General features: G+C 41.7%; 1 protein-coding gene across 3 annotated transcripts; it reads left to right on the top strand.

Moving 5' to 3' along the window:
- Positions 1-934: 934 nt before the first annotated feature.
- Positions 935-21,775, top strand: ciz1b (cdkn1a interacting zinc finger protein 1b). 3 transcript variants are annotated; one of them, XM_065026477.1, is made up of 15 exons: positions 935-1,691; positions 8,461-8,567; positions 8,708-8,862; positions 9,058-9,169; positions 11,835-11,913; positions 12,100-12,188; positions 12,581-12,667; positions 12,796-12,989; positions 14,896-15,026; positions 15,187-15,283; positions 15,409-15,516; positions 15,810-15,926; positions 16,017-16,095; positions 16,213-16,334; positions 16,470-21,775. In XM_065026477.1, the coding sequence occupies exons 1-15, from the start codon at positions 1,558-1,560 to the stop codon at positions 16,557-16,559; spliced, it is 1,701 nt and encodes a 566-aa protein (XP_064882549.1). In that variant the 5' UTR covers positions 935-1,557; the 3' UTR covers positions 16,560-21,775. The 3 variants fall into 3 exon arrangements, with proteins under 3 accessions (XP_064882549.1, XP_029519776.2, XP_064882548.1); XM_029663916.2 differs by having other exon boundaries at positions 936-1,691; positions 12,581-12,663; positions 12,780-12,989; XM_065026476.1 differs by having other exon boundaries at positions 937-1,691; positions 12,581-12,663; positions 12,780-12,989; positions 15,409-15,513.
- The last annotated feature ends 2,289 nt before the right edge of the window (positions 21,776-24,064 follow it).

Genomic DNA, 24,064 nt, shown 5'->3' with positions numbered 1-24,064 from the left:
GCAGGTCTGTGCGTAGAGAAGAGTGCGTAGAGAGGAGATGGTAGTGGGTGTCCCACAGTCTGCAGCGAATTACATGCAGGAGAAGGAGCCCGACACTAATAGTGAAGAAGGTGGGCTTTGTTGTGTTTATAGCGCAAGTGATCAATTGCACTAGTAAAACAAACAAAAAATCAAAGAAGCTAGACATCATTGTGAATGCAGCAAATAGATTTCTGGATCAACAGGTCTTTACAGCCGAAACAGGGAGTACTGAATGAAGATGTTCCCCCTTCCCAGGTTCCTGAGCCTGTGTAGGGATCTGAATAGGACAGTTTATTTTTTTAATAAATAAAAAAACATTCAGGGTAGTAGCGTGAATTTGGTTAGTGTTTTTGGTAATTAGTATTAGTATTCGGTACTCCATGCAGTAGGTGGCAGCAATACACCTTATGAGTATACCCTGCCAATAAACATCAAAAAAGAACGCTGCTCTAGCAAAGATTTGTATCACGAAACGAAGATAGATCACAGCTTGTCGTTTCCAATGAGAACACGAGTCATAGTGGGCAGAACAAGCAAGGAGGTGGGTAGAGCCAAGCATGCGCTAGCGATAACCTATTGGCGCGTTCTAGTAAATATTTACATATTTCCGTTTGAGAACGCCTACTCAGTGAAGTTCACGTATGCAATAACTCAATTGGTATTTTCACTCCTAAACAGACATATATATTTTTTTTTACTTTTGCAAAGAGTAATGTCTACTAAACGTAGTCCACTCTGTTCATAACATAATATTTTTTGCAGAATTTCGACCCAAATCCATCCCGTTCCATCTTCTCCCACTACGTGTTTAGTGGGCTTTCTCTCAGGCGAAACGCCAACCGGATGCTTATCTGTCTCAATATTCTATCTGTTTCTCTAGTTTCTGCCACCTTTCACCAAAGATCTTCTCCTGTGCTTTCACCGCAGATGCGGAAGTGCGACACTGGATGAGGTGGTAATTGAGACGCATTCAATGCAAAACACAAACTGACGAATTTTGATGGGAATTTTTGTTATTTAATTTAGATTTGATGCACCAGTGTATCAATCGACTCTAGGGGATTCTTACATGCGCGACTTTTAATTTGAACATTTCCGACATTCCCCTGATACGGAAGTACTTTTTTTAGTGTTGCTGACGAGACGCTGATATAGTATAGTATTTCTGAACTGGAGCTAGTGTGCATAGCCAGCAAATAAGTTTTGAAAGTGATAACAGTAGCTACTGTTTTTGAAACCATCTAAATATATGTGCCACGGAAGTAGGTATTGTAAATGCACAACTACAGCGCATTTCTTGATAATTTCATACTTTCAGCTAGTTAACGTAGCTATGCGTCATAGTACAGGTAAACTGGCTAGCTAACTAATCTGTCTAGCTTGGTAAAGTTAGTCTAGATAACGTTAGCTATCTAAATTAGTATGTCAGCTGTACCGTTAATTAGACAAGCACATATGTAGCCAACCATATTTGATGTTAACTGGCTACTTCGTAAAGGTTAGTAGCTAGTTATGTAACGTTATTTAGCTAGCAATATGTTCGGTCATCAACAACGCCTCCAACAGCAGCAACGTATTTGGCAGCTTCCACAACATCTCCAACAACGCCAGCAGCTACAAACAACCCAACTCATGCCATCCCAACTTCCACACCAGCACCAAATGAACCGGTAAGACATTCCTGCATGGGTGCTCTCTATCAAAACCCACTGAACCTAGATAATCTGGACACATTACATTTTTTACGTTTTTATTTTTGATAAAAATGTGTTAATTACATCCTCCACGGAGCCCCGTTTCCTAATATTTGCTATATGTCCCAACTGCTTGCTCTAGTTTTGAAGTAAATATCAAAAACATGAAAAAAACACCTTATTTCAGGGCATTTTTCACCCAGCCAGCTCCTATTAGTTCTATTGAACATCATGGCACCGACTCGCCTTCTGAAAGTTCTATTCCCAGCCCATTGTTCTGCGTCACAATGCCAGCTTTGCTGGTAGCAATGCATTATTAAGTGATAATGCCAGAGAAGCCAGTGTTTGGAGGATATATTGGCACAGGTGTTGTTAGGCCTGCGACGGAGGGGGAGAGAGACTAATGGGAGGGAGAGTGGGAGGGAGAGAGGGAGAGAGACTAACGGGAGGGAGAGAGACTAACGGGAGGGAGAGAGACTAACGGGAGGGAGAGAGACTAACGGGAGGGAGAGAGACTAACGGGGGGAGGGAGACTAACGGGGGGAGGAGACTAACGGGAGGGAGGGAGACTAACGGGGGGAGGGAGACTAACGGGGGAGGGAGGGAGACTAACGGGAGGGAGGGAGACTAACGGGGAGGGAGGGAGACTAACGGGGGAGGGAGGGAGACTAACGGGGAGGGAGGGAGACTAACGGGGAGGGAGGGAGACTAACGAGGGGAGGGAGGGAGAGTGACTAACGGGAGGGAGGGGAGAGAGACTAACGGGAGGGAGACTAACAGATGGGAGAGGGTGAGAGAGAGACTAACAGGAGGCAGGCAGAGAGATACTAACATAACTGATTTTAGAATTAAAAGATTCCATAGAACGGCACATTTTAGGTCCAGTACCATCTTTGGGACGCAGGTGTGAAAGATTCGGCAGACTGCTGGCAATTACACATCTGGCTAAAAGACTACTGTATCTCTGCTGGAGTCACTTTTAAAACGAGTCCTATATTGACCTAACCTGAATGGCCGCCCAGCATTGTTATGTTTGGAGGAAAAGGGGGTGGCTTGCAAGCCGAAGAACACCATCCCAACCGTGAAGCACGGGGGTGGCAGCATCATGTTGTGGGGGTGCTTTGCTGCAAGAGGGACCACTGCACTTCACAAAATAGATGGCATCATGATGAGGGAACATTTTGTGGATATATTGAAGAAACATCTCAAGACATCAGTCAGGAAATTAAAGCTTGGTTGCAAATGGGTCTTCCAACTGGACAATGACCCCAAGCATACTTCCAAAGTTGTGGCAAAATGGCTTAAGGACAACAAAGTAGAGGTACTGGAGTGGCCGTCACAAAGACTAATCTCAACCCTACAGAAAATGTGTGGGCAGAACTGAAAAAACGTGTGAGCAAGGAGGCCTGCAAACCTGACTCAGTTACACCAGCTCTTTGAGGAGGAATGGGCCAAAATTCACCCAACTTATTGTGGAAAGCTTGTGGAAGGCTACCTGAAATGTTTGCCCAAAGTTAAACAATTTAAAGGCAATGTTACCAAATACTAATTGAGTGTATGTAAATGTATGACCCACTGGGAATGTGATGAAAGAAATAAAAGCTGAAAATAATTCTCTTTACTATTATTCTGACATTTCACGTTCTTAAAATAAAGTGGTGATCCTAACTGACCCAAGACAGAGAATTTTTACTAGGATTAAATGTCAGGAATTGTGACACTGAGTTTAAATATATTTGGCTAAGGTGTATGTAGACTTCAACTGTATATTTTCTGGGTGATTTAATATTGACTGGCTATCATAAAGTTGCCCATTTAGGAAAAAACTTCCAACTGTAACCAGTGCCTGCAACCTGGATCAGGTTGTCAGTCAACCTACCAGGGTAGTTACAAACAGTACAGGAATTAAATCATTAGCATGTATTGATCACATCTCTACTAATGCTGCAGATATTTGGTATAAAGCAGTATCCAAATCCATAGGATGTAGTGATCACAATATAATAGCCATATCTAGGAAAACCAAAGTTCCAAAGGTTGGGCCTAATATAGTGTATAAGAGGTCATAGAGTAAGTTTAGTAGTGATTCATATGTTGATTATGTAAAGAATATTTGCTGGTCTGTGGATTGTAATGAGGAGCAACCAGATGCTGCACTTGAGACACTTATGAAATTGCTTACTCCAGTTCTAATAAGCCCACACCCATTAAGAAAATGACTGTAAAAACTGTTAAATCCCCTTGGATTGATGAGGAATTAAAAAACTGTATGGTTGAGAGGTCGACCGATTATGATTTTTCGATGCCGATTATTGGAGGACCAAAAAAGCCGATACCGATTAATCGGACGATGTTTATTATATTTATTTGTAACAATGACAATTACAACAATACAGAATGAACACTCATTTTAACTTAATATAATACATCAATAAAATCAATTTAGCCTCAAGTAAATAATGAAACATGTTCAATTTGGTTTAAATAATGCAAAAACAAAGTTTTGGAGAAGAAAGTCAAAGTGCAATATGTGCTATGTAAGAAAGCTAACGTTTCAGTTCCTTGCTCAGAACATGAGAACATATGAAAGCTGGTGGTTCCTTTTAACATGAGTCTTCAATATTCCCAGGTAAGAATTTTTAGGTTGTAGTTATTACAGGAATTATAGGACTATTTCCCTCTATACCATTTGTATTTCATTAACCTTTGACTATTGGATGTTCCTATAGGCACTTTAGTATTGCCAGTGTAACAGTATAGCTCTCTCCTCGCTCCTCCCTGGGCTCGAACCAGCAACACAACGACAACAGCCACCATCGAAGCAGAGTTACCCATGCAGAGCAAGAGGAACAACTACTAGAAGGCTCTGAGCGAGTGACGTTTGAAACGCTATTAGCGCGCGCTAACTAGCTAGCCATTTCACTTCGGTTACACCAGCCTCATCTCGGGAGTTGATAGGCTTGAAGTCATAAACAGCGCAATGAAGAGCTGCTGGCAAAACGCACGAAAGTGCTGTTTGAATGAATGTTTACGTGCTTGCTTCTGCCTACCACCGCTCAGTCAGATACTTAGATACTTGTATGCTTGATACTTGTATTCCTTTATATATGTTTGTACCAGTCAAGTTTGGACAGACACCCCCCCCCATTCAAGGCTTTATTTTATGTTATACATTGTAGAACAATAGTGAAGACATATCTTTGAAATAACACATGGAATTATGTAGTAACCAAAAAAGTGTATTAAAAAAAAAATCTAAATATGAGATTCTTCAATGTTCTTCAGTCAGATTATATGCAACGCAGGACACGCTAGATAATATCTAGTAATATCATCAACCATGTGTAGTTAACTAGTGATTATGATTGTTTTTTATAAGATAAGTTTAATGCTAGCTAGCAACTTACCTTGGCTTACTGCATTTGCATAACAGGCAGTCAGTCTCCTTGTGGAGTGCAACGAGAGAGGCAGGTCGTTATTGCGTTGGACTAGTTAACTGTAAGGTTGCAAGATTGGATACCCCAAGCTGACAAGGTGAAAATCTGTCGTTTTGCCCCTGAACGAGGCAGTTAACCCACCGTTCCTAGGCCGTCATTGAAAATAAGAATGTGTTCTTAACTGACTTGCCTAGTTAAATAAAGGTATATAAAAAAAAAAAAATGGCACCCAAAAATACCGATTTCCGATTGTTATGAAATCGGCCCTAATTAATCGGCCATTCCGTTTAATCGGTCGACCTCTAGGTGAGAGGGATGAGGCAAAAGATATGTCAATTAAATCTGGCAAATTAAGAAATCATTTGACTAAACTAAATTAAAAGAAAAATAAACTACACTATGAAACAAAGAAATGATATAAAGAATGATAGTTAAAAGCTTTGGGGCACCTTAAATGAACTATTGGGGGGAAAAAAACAGCTCGGCTCCATTCATTGAATCAGATTCATCACAAAGCCCACTGATATTGCAAACTACTTTAATTACTTTTTAATTGGCAAGATAAGCAAACTTGGATGACATGCCAGCAACAAACGCTGACAACACACATCCAAGTATATCGGACCAAATTATGAAAGACAAGAATTGTACTTTTGAATTCCGTAAAGTCAGTGTGGAAGAGGTCAAAAATTGTCTATCAACAATGACATGCTACCGGGGTCTGACAATCTGGAGGATAATAGCAGACGATATTACCACTCCTATTTGCCACATCTTCAATTTAAGTTGCACCTTGACTACTGTTCAGTCGTGTGGTCAGGTTCCACAAAGGACTTAGGAAAATTGCAATTGTCTCAGAACAGGGCAGCACGGCTGGCCCTTGGATGTACAAAGAGGGCTAATATTAATAATATGCATGTCAGTCTCTCCTGGCTGAAAGTGGAAGAGATTGACTTCATTACTACTTTTATTTATGAGAGGTATTGACATGTTCAATGCCGAGCTGTCTGTCTAAACTACTGGCACACAGCTCGGACACCCATGCATACCCCACAAGACACCCCACAAGATGTCTCTTCACAGTCCCCAAGTCCAGAACAGACTATGGAGGCGCACATTACTACATAGAGCCATTTAAAAAAAAAATTTTTTTTTAAAAAAGGTATCTGACTAACAGATGAATATCTGTATTCCAGTCGTGAGAAATTAGGCCCTAGTCTATGGATTTCATTTGTTTATTTAAATTGACTGATTTCTCATGAACTGTAACTCAGTAAAATCTTTGAAATTGTTGCATGTTGCGTTTATATTTTTCAAGTATTTTTCCATGAGACCGAGAGCAATCATTCGAGCTGTGTGCTCGCCTGTACCAACCAAGTTATCATGACATGATTTGCTAATCTGAGAGCTATTCCCCAAGTTTCATAGCATCAAACATACTGTAAATCTGCTGTTGACTTATTTCACTCACCTCGACATCATCGCTTTTCAAAGTGCAAGGACGTCTCCGAATCCGTATCGCCAACCAACACAGCCTCTATCACAGTGAAAAGTCGTGTCTGCTTTGGCACCATCAGTTTTTTTAACTTTGGAAGTCAAATTACAGCATACCCTGTTTCTGGTAGATTACAACAGCCACGCGAATATGACGACAGGTTGTTAAGCAAGTTAATTTCACAATATTGATACAGATATTATTGTTAGAAAAACGAGGCCGTTCGCGGCCGCTATAGTAATTTAAAGAAAGGCCGTCGATGACCGCCATGGGTTCTAAAGAGTTAACAAGGTTACAGCTACTTTGTGAGCGATATCACTGTTTGCCTGTGTACAAGTTTGGTGACCCACAGTGCCAGATATGGCTGGCGCCTACCCATCAAATATGGAAAAAAAAAAAGGTGTAAAACCTAAACAAAACGCAGGTCCATGTTTCAAAATGTGGCCAATTTAAACTGCCAGAAGACATTTTTTTTGTAGTTTGGGTCTCGACCCAGCCCTGTGTAATTGGGTCCTGGACTTTCTGACGGGCTGCCCCCAGGTGGTGAAGGTAGGAAACATCTCACCTTCGCTGACCTTCAACACTGGGGACCCACAAGGGTGCATGCTCAGCCCCCTCCTGTACTCCCTGTTCACCCATGACTGTGGCCATGCACGTCTCCAACTCAATCAAGTTTGCAGATGACACAACAGCAGTGGGCTGAAGAAATTTGGCTTGTCACCTAAAACCCTCACTTTTACAGATGCATAATTGAGAGCATCCTTTCTGGCTGTATCACCACCTGGTTCTGCACAATGCATCACCGGGGGCAAACTATCTGCCCTCCATGACACCTACAGCACCAGATGTCACAGGAAGGTCAAAAAGATAATCAAGGACAACAACCACCCGAGCCACTGCCTGTTCACCCCTCCAGAAGGCGAGGTCAGTACAGGTGCATCAAAGCTGGGACCGAGAGACCACTTCTATCTCAAGGCCATCAGACTGCCAAACAGCAATCACTAACTCAGAGAGGCTGCTGCCTACATAGACTCAAATCATTGGCCTCTTTTTAATAAATAGATCACTTTTGAATAATGTTTACATATCTTACATTATTAATCTCCTATGTAAATACTGTATCTTATACCATCTCTTCTATCTTGCCTATGCCGCTCGGCCATCGCTCATCCATATATTTATATGTACGTTTTCTTATTCCATCCCTTTCGATTTGTGTGTGTTAGGTAGTTATTGGGGTATTGTTAGATTACTTGATAGATATCACTGCACTTTCGGAACTAGGAAGCACAAGCATTTAACATCTGCTAACCATGTGTATGTGACCAATGCAATTTGATTTGACTACCTGTGCTAATTAAATGACTGTCGCCCCTATCTGCGTCTACAGACACTTGTGTGTAAACAGAAGACCGACGCACAAACATGTTGTCACTGAAAAATAGTGTCGGCTGCAACTGTGTGGTAAAACGGTGTACAGTAACTGTGTATTTTGCATTTGTGACGTTATTTATGCTTCTAAAAGTATATGTATATGGCTGTTTTGGCATCCAGAGCCAATTCGCCCTTTAAACAGAACATGTAAGGTCCTTGTACTAAGGATTAACGTTAGGCTCCTTGATTCCAATATTAGGCTCTGACTGTTGGTGACTCAATGTTGTCACACGATTTGCTAGTAACCGGTTATCGATAGTCAACTCCTTTTGATATAAGAGAACGGAGATGAGCATTCCTCAGCTACACTGAACCTAGTAATAAAGTCAAACACCTTATCCAGATTTTTGTCTAATTTTCTAATTTTGATGTCAATCAGACCACCTCCACCTAGCATGATCTACCTCTGCCCAGTTCCCCGGGCCTCTCTCCTTGCCACCAACCCCATGCTGCAAGGGGCACTGCTCATGCAACAACCGATGCGAGGTAAGCCTCTGTCTTATATTCTCACACAGGAAGGTGGTTGATGTTTTAGTAGCATATAGAAGAGTCAAAATGCTGTGGATGTTGGAGGATAATTCCTTTTCCCTATAAGTACATACAATGTCTTCCTCCTCTATCTATAGGTAACATGCGAGGCTTGGCCATGGGTAGTGGGCTACCCTTTACTTCATTTTTGTCTGAGGGGACAAGGCAATCTCTCCTTGGACCGGCTCCTATTCCCCAAGTGGGATTGTTCGCATCAGGACCCAATCATTCCCTTACACACTTTTTAAACAAGGTTCATCTTTTCTTCTACCACTCTGAATCGGAGAACCTTTCTGGGCAGGACCGCTTCAGTATAGGCTACATCTACAGTACTATTATCTTCTTTACTTAAATTAACATTGAGCAACTGCACATCCTAAAATGATCTGTGAGTGTGAACTATTGATTTAATGATGTGTGGTGTTTTGTTGTGTTTGTGTCCAAACAGGACATTCGTGTTAGGAAGAGGAAGAAGGAACAGACAGGAAGTGCTGGGGGCCAGCTGAGCTCCAGCAGTGCAGAGGGGCTAGGGGAGAGGGATGATAGGACTCCCAATACAGGTGAGTCCCATGGTTTTATCTCACTTATACACCCGACTCTAGAAACCCTCTTAGTTAACCTGGCAACTTATTTCTGTTGACCCCCAGCCACACAGCCACAATAAAAATCCATGTTTGACAGTCAATCTTCTGTGTGTGAACAAAGAAAATGGTGGTCTGGGTCGTCAAAAGTAAAGTACCACATGAAATACTGTTAACTTCTTATGGCTGGGGGACAGTATTGAGTAGCTTGGATAATAAGGTGCCCAGAGTAAACTGCTTGCTACTCAGGCCCAAAAGCTAGAATATGCATATAATTAGTAGATTTGGATAGAAAACACTCTGAAGTTTCTAAAACTGTTTGAATGATGTCTGAGTATATCAGAAGCCATATGGCAGGCAAAAACCTGAGAAAAAAAATCCAACCCGGAAGTGGGAAATCTGAGATTTGTAGTTTTTCCAAGTCATTGCCTATCGAATATACAGTGTCTATGGGGTCATGTTGCACTGCCCAAGGCTTCCACTAGATGTCAACAGTCTTTAGAACATGGTTCCAGGCTTCTACTGTGAAGGGGGAGAGAATGAGAGCTGTTTGAGTCAGATGTCTGGCAGAGTGCCATGAGCTAAATCATGCGTGCGGCCGTGAGAGGTAGCTGCGTTCCTTTTCATTTCTAAAGACAAAGGAATTGTCCAGTTGAAACATTGAAGATTTATGATTAAAAACATCCTAAAGATTGATTCTATACATCGTTTAACCTCTTCCCTCTACTTTTTTGAACATTCTGTTAAAAATCGCTCAACATTTCAGCGCCCTGCTACTCATGCCAGGAATATAATATATGCATTTGCTTAGTCTATGTGGATAGAAAACACTCAGACGTTTATAAAACTGGTTAAATCACTGCTGTGGCTTTACCAGAACGGCATTTACATCGAAAAGCACAGGAAAAACTGATCACTGAAAATGGAAAAATATATCCATGCGCTACTTGAACCCATTGATAAAGGTGAACCACAATTAATTGACTGAGGTTGCAGTACCTACAGCTTCCACACGGTGTCTAGAGTCTTGTCATTTGCCTTCAAGTTTTTTCTTGGTCAAACACATGCAAGGCACCGTATTTCTTCAGGTCTAGGACCGGATATTTTCTTTGAGTTTCTAGCCGGACATTTTTCCAGACGGACAGCTAATGATTTTTACATTGCCTCATGATGAATTTTATCGCTTATTAACGTTTACTAATACCTAAAGTTGCATTACAAAAGTATTTCGAAGTGTTTTGTGAAAGTTTATCGTCGACTTTTTGAATTTTAAAAAATGACGTTACGTTTTGAAACGATGTTTTTTTCGTTTATCACACAGTCTACATATAATGATATCTAGGCTTTATATGGACCGATTTAATCTAAATAAAGACCCAATAGTGTTTATGGCACATCTAGGAGTGCCAACAAAGAAGATGGTGAAAGGTAATGAATGTTTTCTATTTTATTGTGCGGTTTGTGTAACGCCGAAATGCTAATTATTTTGTTTACGTCCCCTGCGGATCTTTTGTGTTGTAGTGTATTGTTTCATGCTATCAGATAATAGCTTCTCATGCTTTCGCCGAAAAGCATTTTAAAAATCTGACTTGTTGCCTGGATTCACAACGAGTGTAGCTTTAATTCGATACCCTGCATGTGTATTTTAATGAACGTTTGAGTTTTAACTAATACTATTAGCATTTAGCGTAGCGCATTTGCATTTCCAGAGCTCTAGTTGGGATGCAAGCGTCCCGAGTAGAAGCAAGAGGTTAACATGTTTCTACGAACTGTAATATAACTTTTTGGACTTTTCGTCTGAACTTTCGCCTGGATTTGTGAACTAAATGCGCGAACAAAAAGGAGGTATTTGGACATAAATGATGGACTTTATTGAACAAAACAAACATTTATTGTGGAACTGGGATTCCCAGGAGTGCATTCCGATCAAGATCATCAAAGGTAAGTGAATATTTATAACGCTATTTCTGAGTTTTGTGACATCTCCTTGGCTGGAAAATGGCTGTATGGTTTTCTGTGACTAGGTGCTGACCTAACATAATCATTTGGTGTGCTTTCGCCGTAAAGCCAATTTGAAATCGGACACTGGCTGGATTTACAAGAAATGTATCTTTAAAATGGTGTAAAATACTTGTATGTTTGAGGAATTTTAATTATGGGATTTCTGTTGTTTTGAATTGGGCGCCCTGCAATTTCATTGGCTGTTGGCGAGGTGGGTCGCTAGCCTGACCTGACCCGACCCACGCTAGAGTGACCTGACCTTAATCTGACCTGACCTTGGCCCCTATTCCTCACTAATCCACAGCTCTCCACCCTTATCAATGACCGCAACCATGTGATTGCCTTTTCCCTTACTTTAGTAACATTCCAAGCCCCTGGCTCATATTCAACCATAATTGATTCCACCATATTCATTAATTTTACATATCATTCACTTCTGGTGTAGCAAGTATTTCAATTTACAACAACTGAAGCCAGACTGTGGCCCTTCTCCTTATCATAAGATACCTGATGTATACAATAACATGTTCTGCTAGAATGTAAATGTTCAAGTTTATAAGTCAGAACCCATCAATTTTAAGTGTCTTGATATGCCTATTTCAATTTTGTGCTGATCTGGGTATGTGTTATCCTTGTTTTACAGAGATGCAGGAAGCGGAATCAGCTGGACAATTCTTTGCAAAGCAACAGGAGCCTGAGATGAAGAAGCAGAAGATGAATTTGTAAGTATCTAACTGGAGTTGTTCAGTAGGGCTCACCACACACAATTTTGCCATGGAAAACAAAAGTCTGTCACTTGTCTACTTACTGAACACAGACCAGTTATTCTGCCTACCACCACAGCTATGTTAAATTTAAACCTGGTTGTTTTTGTTGTTTTTTATTTTCTGGACTGGTCTTATTCACAGGTCAGAAGAGCCTGTGAATATAAAAATTGGACAAGAGGCAGTCCAGAAGTCTGATAATGAAATGTCAACAGATGTACCTCAGCCTGTAGGTGTGTTTTGGAGATTTTATGGCAGTCTTGATTCTGACACCGCTGTTGTAATGAAATAGGAATCAAATCAATGGTATCGATATTTGCAACTGACATACCAGGAGACATGAAATGGGTAATCAGGGGTGTATTTATTAGTGCACACTGTAGCCAAACTCTTTGCAACGGAAAAAAATAGCAATGAAAACAAGTGTTTGTAATTGGAGTTACAAGTTCAGCATAGTCCCTTCGGCTGTTGTGCTTCCATTTGATTTGTAATGAATATAGCTCTGCTTACAGCTAAACCATTACCCTTATACATTGTTTATTTTTATATGTATCCTGCAGGTCCAGCTTTTGTTTTAATTCATCCATTGTTGTTTTAGCACACAATATATTTTGCTTTTCCATAGATATCTCTGCTCTCGAGTACAGAGGAGGAAGCACTTCCATTCAAGTGGCGGAGGAATGTTGCAAAGAAAGTGTAACAGCTGAAGTAGGTGGGCACTAAAGGAATTTAATTTAATTTCGTAATCCTGATTTTCAAAAATGCTCCATCTGCGAGTGTTATCTGTGCTGACACTGGATGCTGTCCTGTGTGTTGGGCTAAAGCATGTTCTGGGGGTAGGCACATCCCTGAAAGTCACCATCCAGCAGAGCAGCGAGAGCCGGGCGTTCAGCACAGGCCTAGAGGAGTTGGCTGCAGCAACAGCCACGGGGACCCCCTGTGGTGTAGGGGGACAGGGTGAGGACAGTGACAGAGGAGCTGCGACTGACAGCCACTACTGCTACATCTGCAGCAACCCCTACCACAACCAGCAGGTGAGGACAAAGCCACACACGTAAAGCTAGCACAAGTACTATTGTTAGTTTTTACCCTGTTATTTAGAACCTGACGGACAACTATGAAAAGCTTAAACCCGGTTTTAGTTACGCAATGAGTCAGACAGCTGAACAGACAAAGACGTGTTCCCACCAGCACAAGTCTCCTCCTTCCCTGTCATCTTTATTGATAGGCAGGAAGTTAAGTGATGTGGGTAATAAACTGTTCTTTCTCCCTTAATGTGACCTGACCTTGGCCCCCATTCCTCACTAATCCACAGCTCTCCACCCTTATCAGTGGCCGCAACCATGTGATTGCCTTTCCCTTACTCAGTAACATTCCAAGCCCTTGGCTCATATTTCAAGTTTAGAAGTCAGAACCCATCACTATAAAATGAAACAGCTGCTTGGGGAATGGACTGTCAATGTCATGCTTGTTAGAGCAATTCAATACATTTTAGAATAAGGCTGTGAAATGTGGAGAAAGTCAAGGGGACTGAATACTCTCTGTAATGTATGTAGATCTACATTTTTTTTTTAAATCACCTTTACATAAGTATTCAGATCCTTTACTCAGTACTTTGTTGAAGCACCGTTGGCAGCGATTATAGCTTGCAGTCTTCTTGTGTACAAGCTTGGCACACCTATATTTTGGGAGTTTCTCCCATTATTCTCTGCAGATCCTCTCAAGCTCTGTCAGGTTGGGTATCTTGGGTATGACGCGACAAACTACAAAATGAGGAGAAAGTCAAGGGGTCTGAGTACTTTCTGAATGCACTGTACAGTATACTGAAGCCAAAGGTGCTTTAACAAAGTACGGAGTAAAGGGTCTGAATAATTATATAAATGTGATATTTCAGTTTTTCTAAAAATCATTTTTTGCTTTGTCATTGTGGGGTATTGTGTGTAGATTGAGGAACTTTAAAGTTTTATCCATTTTAGAATAAGGCTGTAACATAACAATGTGGGAAAGGGGAAGGGGTCTGAATACCAAATGTGAGCAGTGTTAATTTTGGCAGCTATTTTAGTTTTAGTCTTGAAATACCCTTTAGTCTTAGTCACATTTTAGTCATTTCATCCTTCATTAGTTTTAGTTATCATTCGACTAAAACTCTGGATAATTATATCCTAGTTTGTCACAGCCATTTTAGTCACATAATAGTCAGTACATTGCACATTCAGATATCCTTATCCAACTAGGTCTACTATCCCCTCGTATACCTCAGCAGGCAACATTGAGCTTCACAAAAATGACCGAAGTATCACTATACTCCTAATATTCAACAAATTCTCATAGGAAAAAAGCTACCGCAACACCGATTTAATGAATAACAGACGCACAAAGGGAAAATAGAGCTTCAGATGTGATCAAATCAAAAATGGCCTACATGAAAGTAAGAGGGCAAACATTGTTTCTAGTTGAGGTTATTTACAAGTCAAGTGTCCAGTCTTTGTATCAGTTTTAAAAAAATGATGAGTGACTGAAGTGACCATCTGGGAGTGTGTGGGAGAGCCAAGCATATCGGCTCAATCAAACCGCGCAACTACAATATCTAAATTCTGCCAATGAGAGGATAGCGTTTAAATAGTCTGCATGTGTGCTTAGGATTGGACAAAACGGATGAAAGGAGCTTCATTTCATATTACATTTCTATTAGTCTCACGTGTAATTCTTGTCTCTTCATATTTTTGTCAACTAAAATGAAAAGCAATTTGTTATAGTTTTTTTTCAGGGATTCTCGTTATAGTTTTAGTCAGGAAAAATAGGTTGTTAATGAGTGTTTTTTGTCATAGTTATTGTTGACAAAATTAATACTGTATGTAAGTATTGATGCTCATCCTGTGAAATTAATGGTATTTTACAACTCAAATTAATTTTGTCTGTCTGCCCCTCACCTGCCTGCAGAATTTCCAGAACCATATGAACGGATTGGAACATCAACAGCGTATGATGGAGATTCAGCAAGTGAGCAATGCCTGTCTGGTCAATCTATTACCACGGGTCGGCGACTTTGTACAGGGTACACACAAAGCCGGGTAAGGGGCAAACTCTATTACCATATTACTCACTACACTTCTCTATCATCACAATCCGCTGTCAGTGTTGGTGAGACTGAGACACCGGGGACTGGCAGTAGTCAGGCAGCCTGGCAAATGCAATAGAGTGGATTTCAAATTCTGTTTGGCTACATTCCAGGGGCAAAAAGCCAGCAAGGGTGCAGCGCTGGTGTGCAACCTGCCAAACACACTTTACCGGCGACCTCCTCGAGCACCGGAGGACAAAGGAGCACAAGGTAAAGGTGACGTCAGAGAGAAGCACTAAGGTTGGGAAGAGTAAAAAGGTGAAATGGGCTTTGTGGAGAATGGAAGCGGGTAGAGCCATAACATTGTAAACATTTTATTCTCTCGGGTTTCTAAGCTATCAAAGCAGTCCTCACGTCCCTTCTGCACCGTCTGCAATCGCCAGTTCAGGACGCCACGGAAGTTTGTGGAGCACATGAAGTCCCGAGAACACAAGCGGAAGGTGGTGTGTGCATGTGAATAAACAACAGTAGTGCATAATAATGTGTGTTTATGAAATATGGACCTTTAATTTTTGGTTTGGGGCATTTGTCCTTGTTTATAATCTATGACTATTGACTAGTCTCGCTTGGCTACTAGCCACTTCAGGGTCAAAATGTCAATGCATTACTAAGTGAAAATTAGACAGTTGGGATTTGTCCCTCACTGAGCAATGCACCGTTCATGAAGCACAATATCCAACAGGGGGCATTGTTTAGCTTAATGTTGATTCACCTCATGTCCTCCTTTTGACCCCAGCTCCAGGAGGAAGGAGAGCCAGAGGTCATTGAAGAACTCATCACTGTGGATGCAGTGGGATGTTTCGAGGGAGAAGATGACTTTGAGGAGGAGACCCACGAGGATGAGGATAGCAGGGTATTAATGGACTAAATTTCCCAAGGAACATAACTGCCATGCGTCATGTACATTTCTTTCCAAGTGTTTAATTTCTCACTGTTTTTGCAGGGATCGCAGCCCGGTCAAAGAGCAGTCCCACAAGAGCATGTGGGGGGCTATGAAGCGTTTGATTCTGAAACACAATACGGTGATTATGCTGTTGCTATGATGACACACCCAGTCACAAAAAACGAAACTGTAGGACAGAAAGTGAGACGAAGCATTATTTATTTCCCGCCTCATATCTCTCCATTATTTTCTCCAGGTTCAAGCTTTGTTGTCCCAGTGGCTGGTTTTCTCTGCAGACTGTGCCATAAGTTCTTCTATTTCAAGTCCACGGCCAGGCACTTTCACTGCAAGTCCCTCATACACTTCCAGAACTTACAGGTATGCGCCATAGACCCAATGGCATTCATACTTAGTGTATTGTTGTCAAACGGCAGCAATTACTGACACATCGCCTCCACAAAGTGCTTGCTCTCTTTTGATTCCTCACATCTGCCTCTTATGTCTCTGTATTAGAAGTACAAAGCCTTGAAGAATCAAGAGCTCCGCTGCGGAGGACACCGAGAAGACGAGGACATGCAGCCGAACAGTGGGGGACTCCCCTGACTTGAGAGAATACAAAGTGGTTATCCAAGTGAAAAATGACTGTACAAATGACTGCAACATGGCTAGGGACAACACACATCCCTGTGGTACCTCCTTTACCACAATCAAGATGCATTCTGTTGTCTCTACTCAGGACAAGGCAGAGCAGGACAATATTTCCACTGCCACTCAGCAGGTCTCAGAACAGCTGAACTCAGACTCTGTATTGCCAAATACCGCAGTCGCTGTCCATAGGCCGTGCTGCTGTGCCACCCAGCCTCCTTCTGGCTCAAGCTGTGGATTGAAGAACATGGTGAAGCCGTCTCCATGCCAAAGCTGCCAAAGGTCCCAACCGAGCCTCCAGGAGTATGGGCATGATGTGACTGGAGAAAAATGCTCCTGCAGAGGTGGATGTGCTCTTGCTTTGCATGCAGTGCAACAGGAAACAAACATGAGCATACCTCAAACTGCAAGCAAGCCACTACGAGGCAGCCTCTTGGAAAGAGAGCATTTGAAGCAGGGGAGCTCCACGCTGTTGATGCCACATATACTCGAACTGGATGAGGACAGAGAACTAGTCAACAGAGAGAAAGTGGAACGAAAGGAGTCAGCTGGGATGAAGCCAGGAAAGTCAAGGACCACATCGAAAAGAATGGCCTCCAAAATTAAATCCATAAGGACAACCCACACAACCTGAGAGCAGGGTCGTGTTCTACTGAACACGACCCAACAGAACACAGGAAATTAACACAAACTAAGCCTGACAGGTCGTTAATGGTGATTGATGGGATATCTACACATTTGGTGTGTGTGCGAGTTTGAAGTCACCCAAGATAAGATTTCACAGACAAATCCTGTTTGGTTACAGTAAAGTAGGCCTAGTTTAGTTTGAATGGAATTAACAGTTTGGGTTACTATTTTATTAAGAGATAGCATTCACAGTATTGCAAGGGATCTCCTATCACAGTGAGTGAGGCCATATTATGTTGTTTTCTTTAAAGAAAGTGCCCTTGGATCAATGAGCTCAATCAAGTCTATGTATATATCGTTGTCTATTGCCTCCTTTTCAGCTCTGAACTAATCAGTCACACCATGCAATCTCATTCAGGTCAAAACTATTTGGCACTCTGGTACCACTTGCCATGCGGTAGTAGAGAGAACAGTCTATGACTGGGGTGGCTGGGGTCTTTGACAATTTCTAGGGCCTTCCTCTGACACCGCCTGGTGTCGAGGTCCTGGATGGCAGGCAGCTTAGCCCCAGTGATGTACTGGGCCGTACGCACTACCCTCTGTAGTATTCACCCCCTTGGCATTTTTCCTATTTTGTTGCTTTTCAACCTGGAATTAAAATAGATTTTTTGGGGAGGGTTGTAATCATTTGATTTTACAACATGCCTACCACTTTGAAGAAAAATATTTTTTATTGTGAAACAAACAAGAAATAAGAAAAAAAAACTGAATTTGGGCGTGCACAACTATTCACCCCCCAAAGTCAATACTTTGTAGAGCCACATTTTGCTGCAAGTCTCTATAAGCGTGGCACATCTAGCCACTGGGATTTTTGCCCATTCTTCAAGGCAAAACTGCTCCAGCTTCTTCAAGTTGGATGGGTTCCGCTGGTGTACAGCAATCTTTAAATTATACCACAGATTCTCAGTTGGATTGAGGTCTGGGCTTTGACTAGGCCATCCCAAGACATTGAAATGTTTCCCCTTTAAACCACTGGAGTGTTGCTTTAGCAGTATGCTTCGGGTCATTGTCCTGCTGTAAGGTGAACCTCCATTCCAGTCTCAAATCTCTGGAAGACAAACAGGTTTCCCTCAATAATTTCTCTGTATTTAGCCCCATCCATCATTCATTCAATTCTGACCAGTTTCTCAGTACCTGCCGTTGAAAAGCATGGATGATTTTCTCGGGGTGATGAGAGGTGTTGGGTTTGCGCCAGACATAGCGTTTTCCTTGATGGCCAAAAAGCTACATTTTAGTCTCATCTGAGGACTCAAATAAAAGTTTGTTTTAAAAAGTTTAATTAATGATCGTGGGCCCAATTTGGACATTTTCACTTCGGGGTGTACTCACTTTTGTTGCCAGTGGTTTAGACATTCATGGCTGTGTATTGAGTTATTTTGAGGGGACAGCAAATTTACACTGTTATACAAGCTGTACACTCACTACTTTACATTGTAGCAAAGTATCATTTCTTCAGTGTTGTCACATGAAAATATATACTCAAATATTTACAAAAATGTGAGGGGTGTACTCACTTTTGTGATATACTGTAAGTGTGAACTATTTCTAAGATGCAAAGTGTCAGTTTTTCCCCAACTCATTTCACGCATAAGAGGAAGGCTTGCAGTACCGGTGCTGGCATATGCACAGATACAAAAGTATGTGGACATCTGCTCTTAACTTCCCAAAATCATGGGCATTAATAGAGTTGGTCGCCCCTTTGCTGCTGTAACAGCCTCCACTCTTCTGGGAAGGCGTTCCACTAGATTTTGGAACATTGCTGCAGGGACTTACTTTCTTTCAGCCACAAGCATTAGTGAGGTCTGGCACTGATGTTGAGAGTTTAGGCCTGGCTCACAGTCAGCATTCCAATTCATCAGGGCTCTGTGCAGGCCAGGAAAAGGGCCTTTCCCAAACTGCCAGAAAGTTGGAAGCACAGAATTGTCTGGTAAAGTTAAGATTTCCCTTCACTGGAACTAAGTAACCCAAACCATGAAAAACAGCACCAAACCATTATTCCTTCTCCACCAAACTGGGTGGAGGAATAATAATACATTGGGGCAGGTAGCGTTCTCCTGGCATCCGCCAAACCCAGATTCGTACGTCGGGCTGCCAGATGGTAAAGCGTAATTCATCATTCCAGTGGACGCATTTTCACTGCTTCAGAGTCCCAACGGCTACGAGATTTGCACCTCTTCAACCGATGCTTGGCATTGCGCACTGTGATCTTAGGCTTGTGTGTGGCTGCTCGGAAACCAATTTCATGAAGCTCCCGATGAACAGTTATTGTGCTTCCAGGCAGTTTAGAAGTGTTGCAACCGAGGACAGATTTGTGACTGACGGGCTCAAATCGGTCTCATGAAGCAACATTTTTAAATTGTGCTTCCTACATTGGATAAAAGTAGAGACTCAGAGCTGCAAAATGGTATAATACACTACAGTTGAGGAACAATGGGAAAGTAATTTTGCTTTGAAAGTTGATAAACTTGTAAATTCACTTTTGAGAAAATGGTCTTTGAAAGTTTTGGTACTGCTATTGGAGAACCCTCTTTGTCTACACCCATTCAGCATTGTTCACATCCTCTTAAACTTTAGCCCCAACCATCTATTTACGGGTTTATCCGAATGTATTAACAGCTGTCAGGCACCCAAACTAACTTGCTAACTACTTCCAGACATCTATGTGAGAGAGAGAGAGAACAGCTCACTGAACATTACTTGCCCTAGCAGAGTTGATTAGGCTGCTTTGTTATCCAGAGCATTGGTGACTGCAATTGTGCTGTCAGATTGTAAATTCTGAGCGTTTAGTGTTCTGAGCGCACAGCGGACGCTCTGGCCGATGAGTGAATTTACTGACATGGCCATATTTAACTGGTGTTGAGCGTTCGAAAATCTTCAGTTATTCTGCGCTCTCTGGCACACAGACGAGAGTGCTTTAAAATTGGAGTAGATGACCAGACTGAATTTACGAATGCACCAGGGAGTGGTTACTTGCATAGTGGAGTATTTTGTTAAGACATGTAATCTAGCTAGCTAGGTAAAAAATGAACCATAATCACAACTCATGATGCTACTAGCCTGCATGATTCTGCAGGTAGCGAATCAATCAGGTTCAGTGTTGGCTAGCTATAGCCTAATGTAAGCTAGTTAAGCAAATAGCTCTGAGATACTAATAATGTCATACACGTAACGTTAGATTACATTAGCTAGGTAAACAATGAACCATAATCACAACAAGATGCGCCGACAGAGATGGTCGCCTCGCATTCGAGTCCTTAGGAAACTATGCAGTGTTTCGTTTTTAAAAAAGTATTATTTCTTACATTGTTAGCACAGAAAATCTTAAGTCTTATTACATACAGCCGGGAAGAACTATTGGATATCAGAGCGACGTCAATTTACCAACATTGTGACCAGGAATATCACTTTACCGATGTGGATCCTTTGTTCGGACCACCTACCAGGACATTGGATCTAATCCCAGAGGCCGACCCAAAACAACGTCGCCGCAGAAGAGGTAGGCGGACTTCGAAGGGAGGAGGTGAGGGCACTCGGAGTGTGGTGTCAGGAAAACGATCTCTCGTCAACAAAAAAAGGAAATAATCGTGGACTAGAGGAAACAGAGGGAGCACCCCCCTATCCACATTGATGGGACAGCAGTGGAGAAGGTGGAACGTTGGCATACACATCACGGACAAACTGAAATGGTCCACTCACACACAGTGTGGTGAAGAAGGTAAAGATATTTGGCTTGTCACCTAAAACCCTCAAACTTTTACAGATGCACAATTGAAAGCATCCTGTCGGGCTGTATCACTGCCTGGTAAGGCAACTGCTCTCCAGAGGGTGGTGCGGTCTGCACAACGCATCACCCGGGGGCAAACTACTTGCCCTCCAGGACACCTACAGCACCCGGTGTCACAGGAAGGCCAAAAAGATCATCAAGGACAACAACCACTCGAGCCACTGTCTGTTCACCCCACTACCATCCAGAAGGCGAGGTCAGTACAGGTGCATCAAAGCTGGGACCACTTCACAAAATAGATGGCATCATGAGGCTGGAAAATTTTGTAGATTTTTTGAAGCAACATCTCAAGACATCAGTTCAAGTTCAAGCTTGGTCGCAAATGGTTCTTCCAAATGGACAATGACCCCAAGCATACTTCCAAAGTTGTGGCAAAATGGCTTAAGGACAACAAAGTCGAGGTATTGGAGTGGCCATCACAAAGCCCTGACCTCAATCCTGTAGAACATTTGTGGGCAGAACTGAAAAAGCGTGTGATCAAGGAGGCCTACAAACCTGACTCCGTTACACCAGCCCTGTCAGGAGGAATGGGACAAAATTCACCCAACTTCTTGTGGGAAGCTTGTGGAAGGCTACCTGAAACGTTTGAACCAAGTTAAACCATTCAAAGGCACTGCTGCCAAATACTCATTGAGTGTATGTAAACTTCTGACCCAATAGGAATGTGATGAAACAAAAGCTGAAATAAATCACTCTACTATTATTCTGACATTTCACATTCCTAAAATAAAGTGGTGATCCTATCTGACCCAAGAAAGGGAATTTTTACTAGGATTAAATGTCATGAATTGTGAAAAACTTGAGTTGAAATGTATTTGGCTAACTTAAACTTTATATGGCTCTGTTACTGAAGTTCTTACACAGGACACTCAATGTCAATATTAAATGAATCACTCTTTATTGTCAGCAAGCTGGAGTGGTCACAGTTAAACTTAGATGCTTAAGGACTGGTCTGAAGTGAGCTTTGAAAGGGTGTTACTTACATAGCCTTATATACTGCTATCTAAACCTACATAAACATGATTCATTGGATCGGTTCACACATGTGACTGGCTCCATCTCGATCTTAACTTAAAGATCATATTCTGGGCATTCTGTCAGATGTTCCTCCGGAGGGGGCCCTCCCCCTCCTCTCTTAACCAGACACAGGCAAGAAGCAAGGATTGTTTATGATACCAAAGATAAGATACAAAGTTTTTCATTCATTACAGCAAACGTGTAATATCTGATAAGGTATCTAGCCAGACTATCTTACCATCATTCATGGTTGGATGTCTCCTATCAGATGCCATGATTGCCCTTAGTTTAAAGATGTAATCCAGAAGCTATCATATTCGAATTCCACTGATTTCAAAACTCAGTCCTCCAGAAAGTGGAGAGCAACACTTATGCAGTTTTAATACACAATACTTTTTTTAGAGCTGCGTTAGACAGGATTACCTAGACATACTGACCAGCTCAAATAGACAGAAGCATGCTATATGGCAGATCAAACTCATCTCAGCCAAACATGGCAAGCGGGAAGGTTGTAGACTTTTTCTTTGGCTAAAACAACTAGGCCCGTAATTTAAACATTTTATTCATATTTACAGATGGCATACACGTTTATTAAGGCACATGAAACTATAAAACTGTTACAAATGTCTAATAGCTTATTAAAATAGCAAAATAAATAACGACATGACAGTCGATGGAAAAAAAACACTGCGCTCAAAACGTCATGATTGTGGGTTTGCTTCCCATGGCCACAAATGGAAAATGAATGCATGCATACTGACTCTTTGGATAAAAGCGTCTGCTTAATGTCACATTTATTTTTGCACACCTCATTTGTGAGACAAACATTTTCCTGCATGGAACTTTAAACAGTAGCAATGGGCTGCCTGAGCATTTTGAGAAGACACACTTATTTTCTTCTGTCTAAACTGGGTAAGTTATGAATTGTATCACCAACTGTAACTTTTGTCATAGTGTTTCTTTGTCATAACCCAAGTTTTGCTGAACCTGAACATAGACAAAGTTTAATGAGACCTCACATCACCATGTCAATAATAGGCTACTATTTCCTGTCTTTTTTTTTTTACAAATCTGTGATTTTTAACATAGCAAATAGCAGCATACTTGTATCTTCAAATGCCAACATCATTGCTTGCTGAAGTATCCTTAATAATATAGAGCTAGCGTTACCTCTAAAGGAACCCAAAACACAAAATCCAGCAGCGATGGCCTGCTTGAGCCGTCTTCCTTGCAGCTCGAGCCAGCCTCTGCTCCTGACTTTCCAACAGTCGTTGTGAGTCAGTCAGTTGGTTGACAATTGAGACCAGCCGGGGGAAGATACCAAAAAGTTTTTAAAAAGTAAAAAAAATAGGTAATTGTAGCTATTGTATTTCTAGTAGTGTATTGCAGTTGCTAATTCATTTGTGTCAAGGTTGTTTTCAAATTTCTCTGTTAGCGTCAGCTAGCTAACATTTAGCGTCTAGCCTATGTGATAGTAGGTAATTGAGCTAGCAAGTGTTTTATGGCAGCTAAACACAGAATTATCTAACTACTTGTCGACGACAAAATAAATAGTTTTGCAAAACTATTCATGGTTGACCCGATACATCCAATGGGACAATTTAATTGAAAAACAAATCTACAAAATATGATGTAAAACAACATTCTTCTATAGGTTGAATGATGAGTGTTTCCAAATGAGCCCATTCCTCACTTGAACCCCATGTAAAGTGATGTACTTTACAATACAATTCATATTGTTTTGTCTCCCTACCAGCAGCCTCTCTGATGGACTGTCTACACCTTCCACCACCGTGCCCCAAGTACTCAAAATGTGAATGTGAAGGCTGGCACCTTCAGCTGGAGTGGCTGGACAGTAAAAGGAGTTGATCACAAATGTGAAAACTGTTCAAGGGAGTGTGGACTTTCCCTAGGCACTTCCCCCACCATGCGCCAAATACTCAAAATGTGAATGTGAAGGCTGGCACCCTGAGCT

The sequence above is a fragment of the Oncorhynchus nerka genome, linkage group LG13, assembly GCF_034236695.1.
Source record: "Oncorhynchus nerka isolate Pitt River linkage group LG13, Oner_Uvic_2.0, whole genome shotgun sequence".
NCBI classification, from domain to species: Eukaryota; Metazoa; Chordata; class Actinopteri; order Salmoniformes; family Salmonidae; genus Oncorhynchus; species Oncorhynchus nerka.
Note: the sequence above shows the minus strand (reverse complement) of the source record. Positions and strands in the feature narration are given on the sequence as shown.

What these genes read in the sequence shown, in the direction of transcription:
- ciz1b (XM_029663916.2), top strand. Translation starts at nt 1,558, where the DNA reads ATGTTCGGTCATCAACAACGCCTCCAACAGCAGCAACGTATTTGGCAG. An exon ending in AAGAAGCAGAAGATGAATTT is followed by an intron (nt 11,914 to 12,099) that starts GTAAGTATCTAA and finishes TCTTATTCACAG; the next exon opens with GTCAGAAGAGCCTGTGAATA. An exon ending in GAGAACACAAGCGGAAGGTG is followed by an intron (nt 15,517 to 15,809) that starts GTGTGTGCATGT and finishes TTTTGACCCCAG; the next exon opens with CTCCAGGAGGAAGGAGAGCC.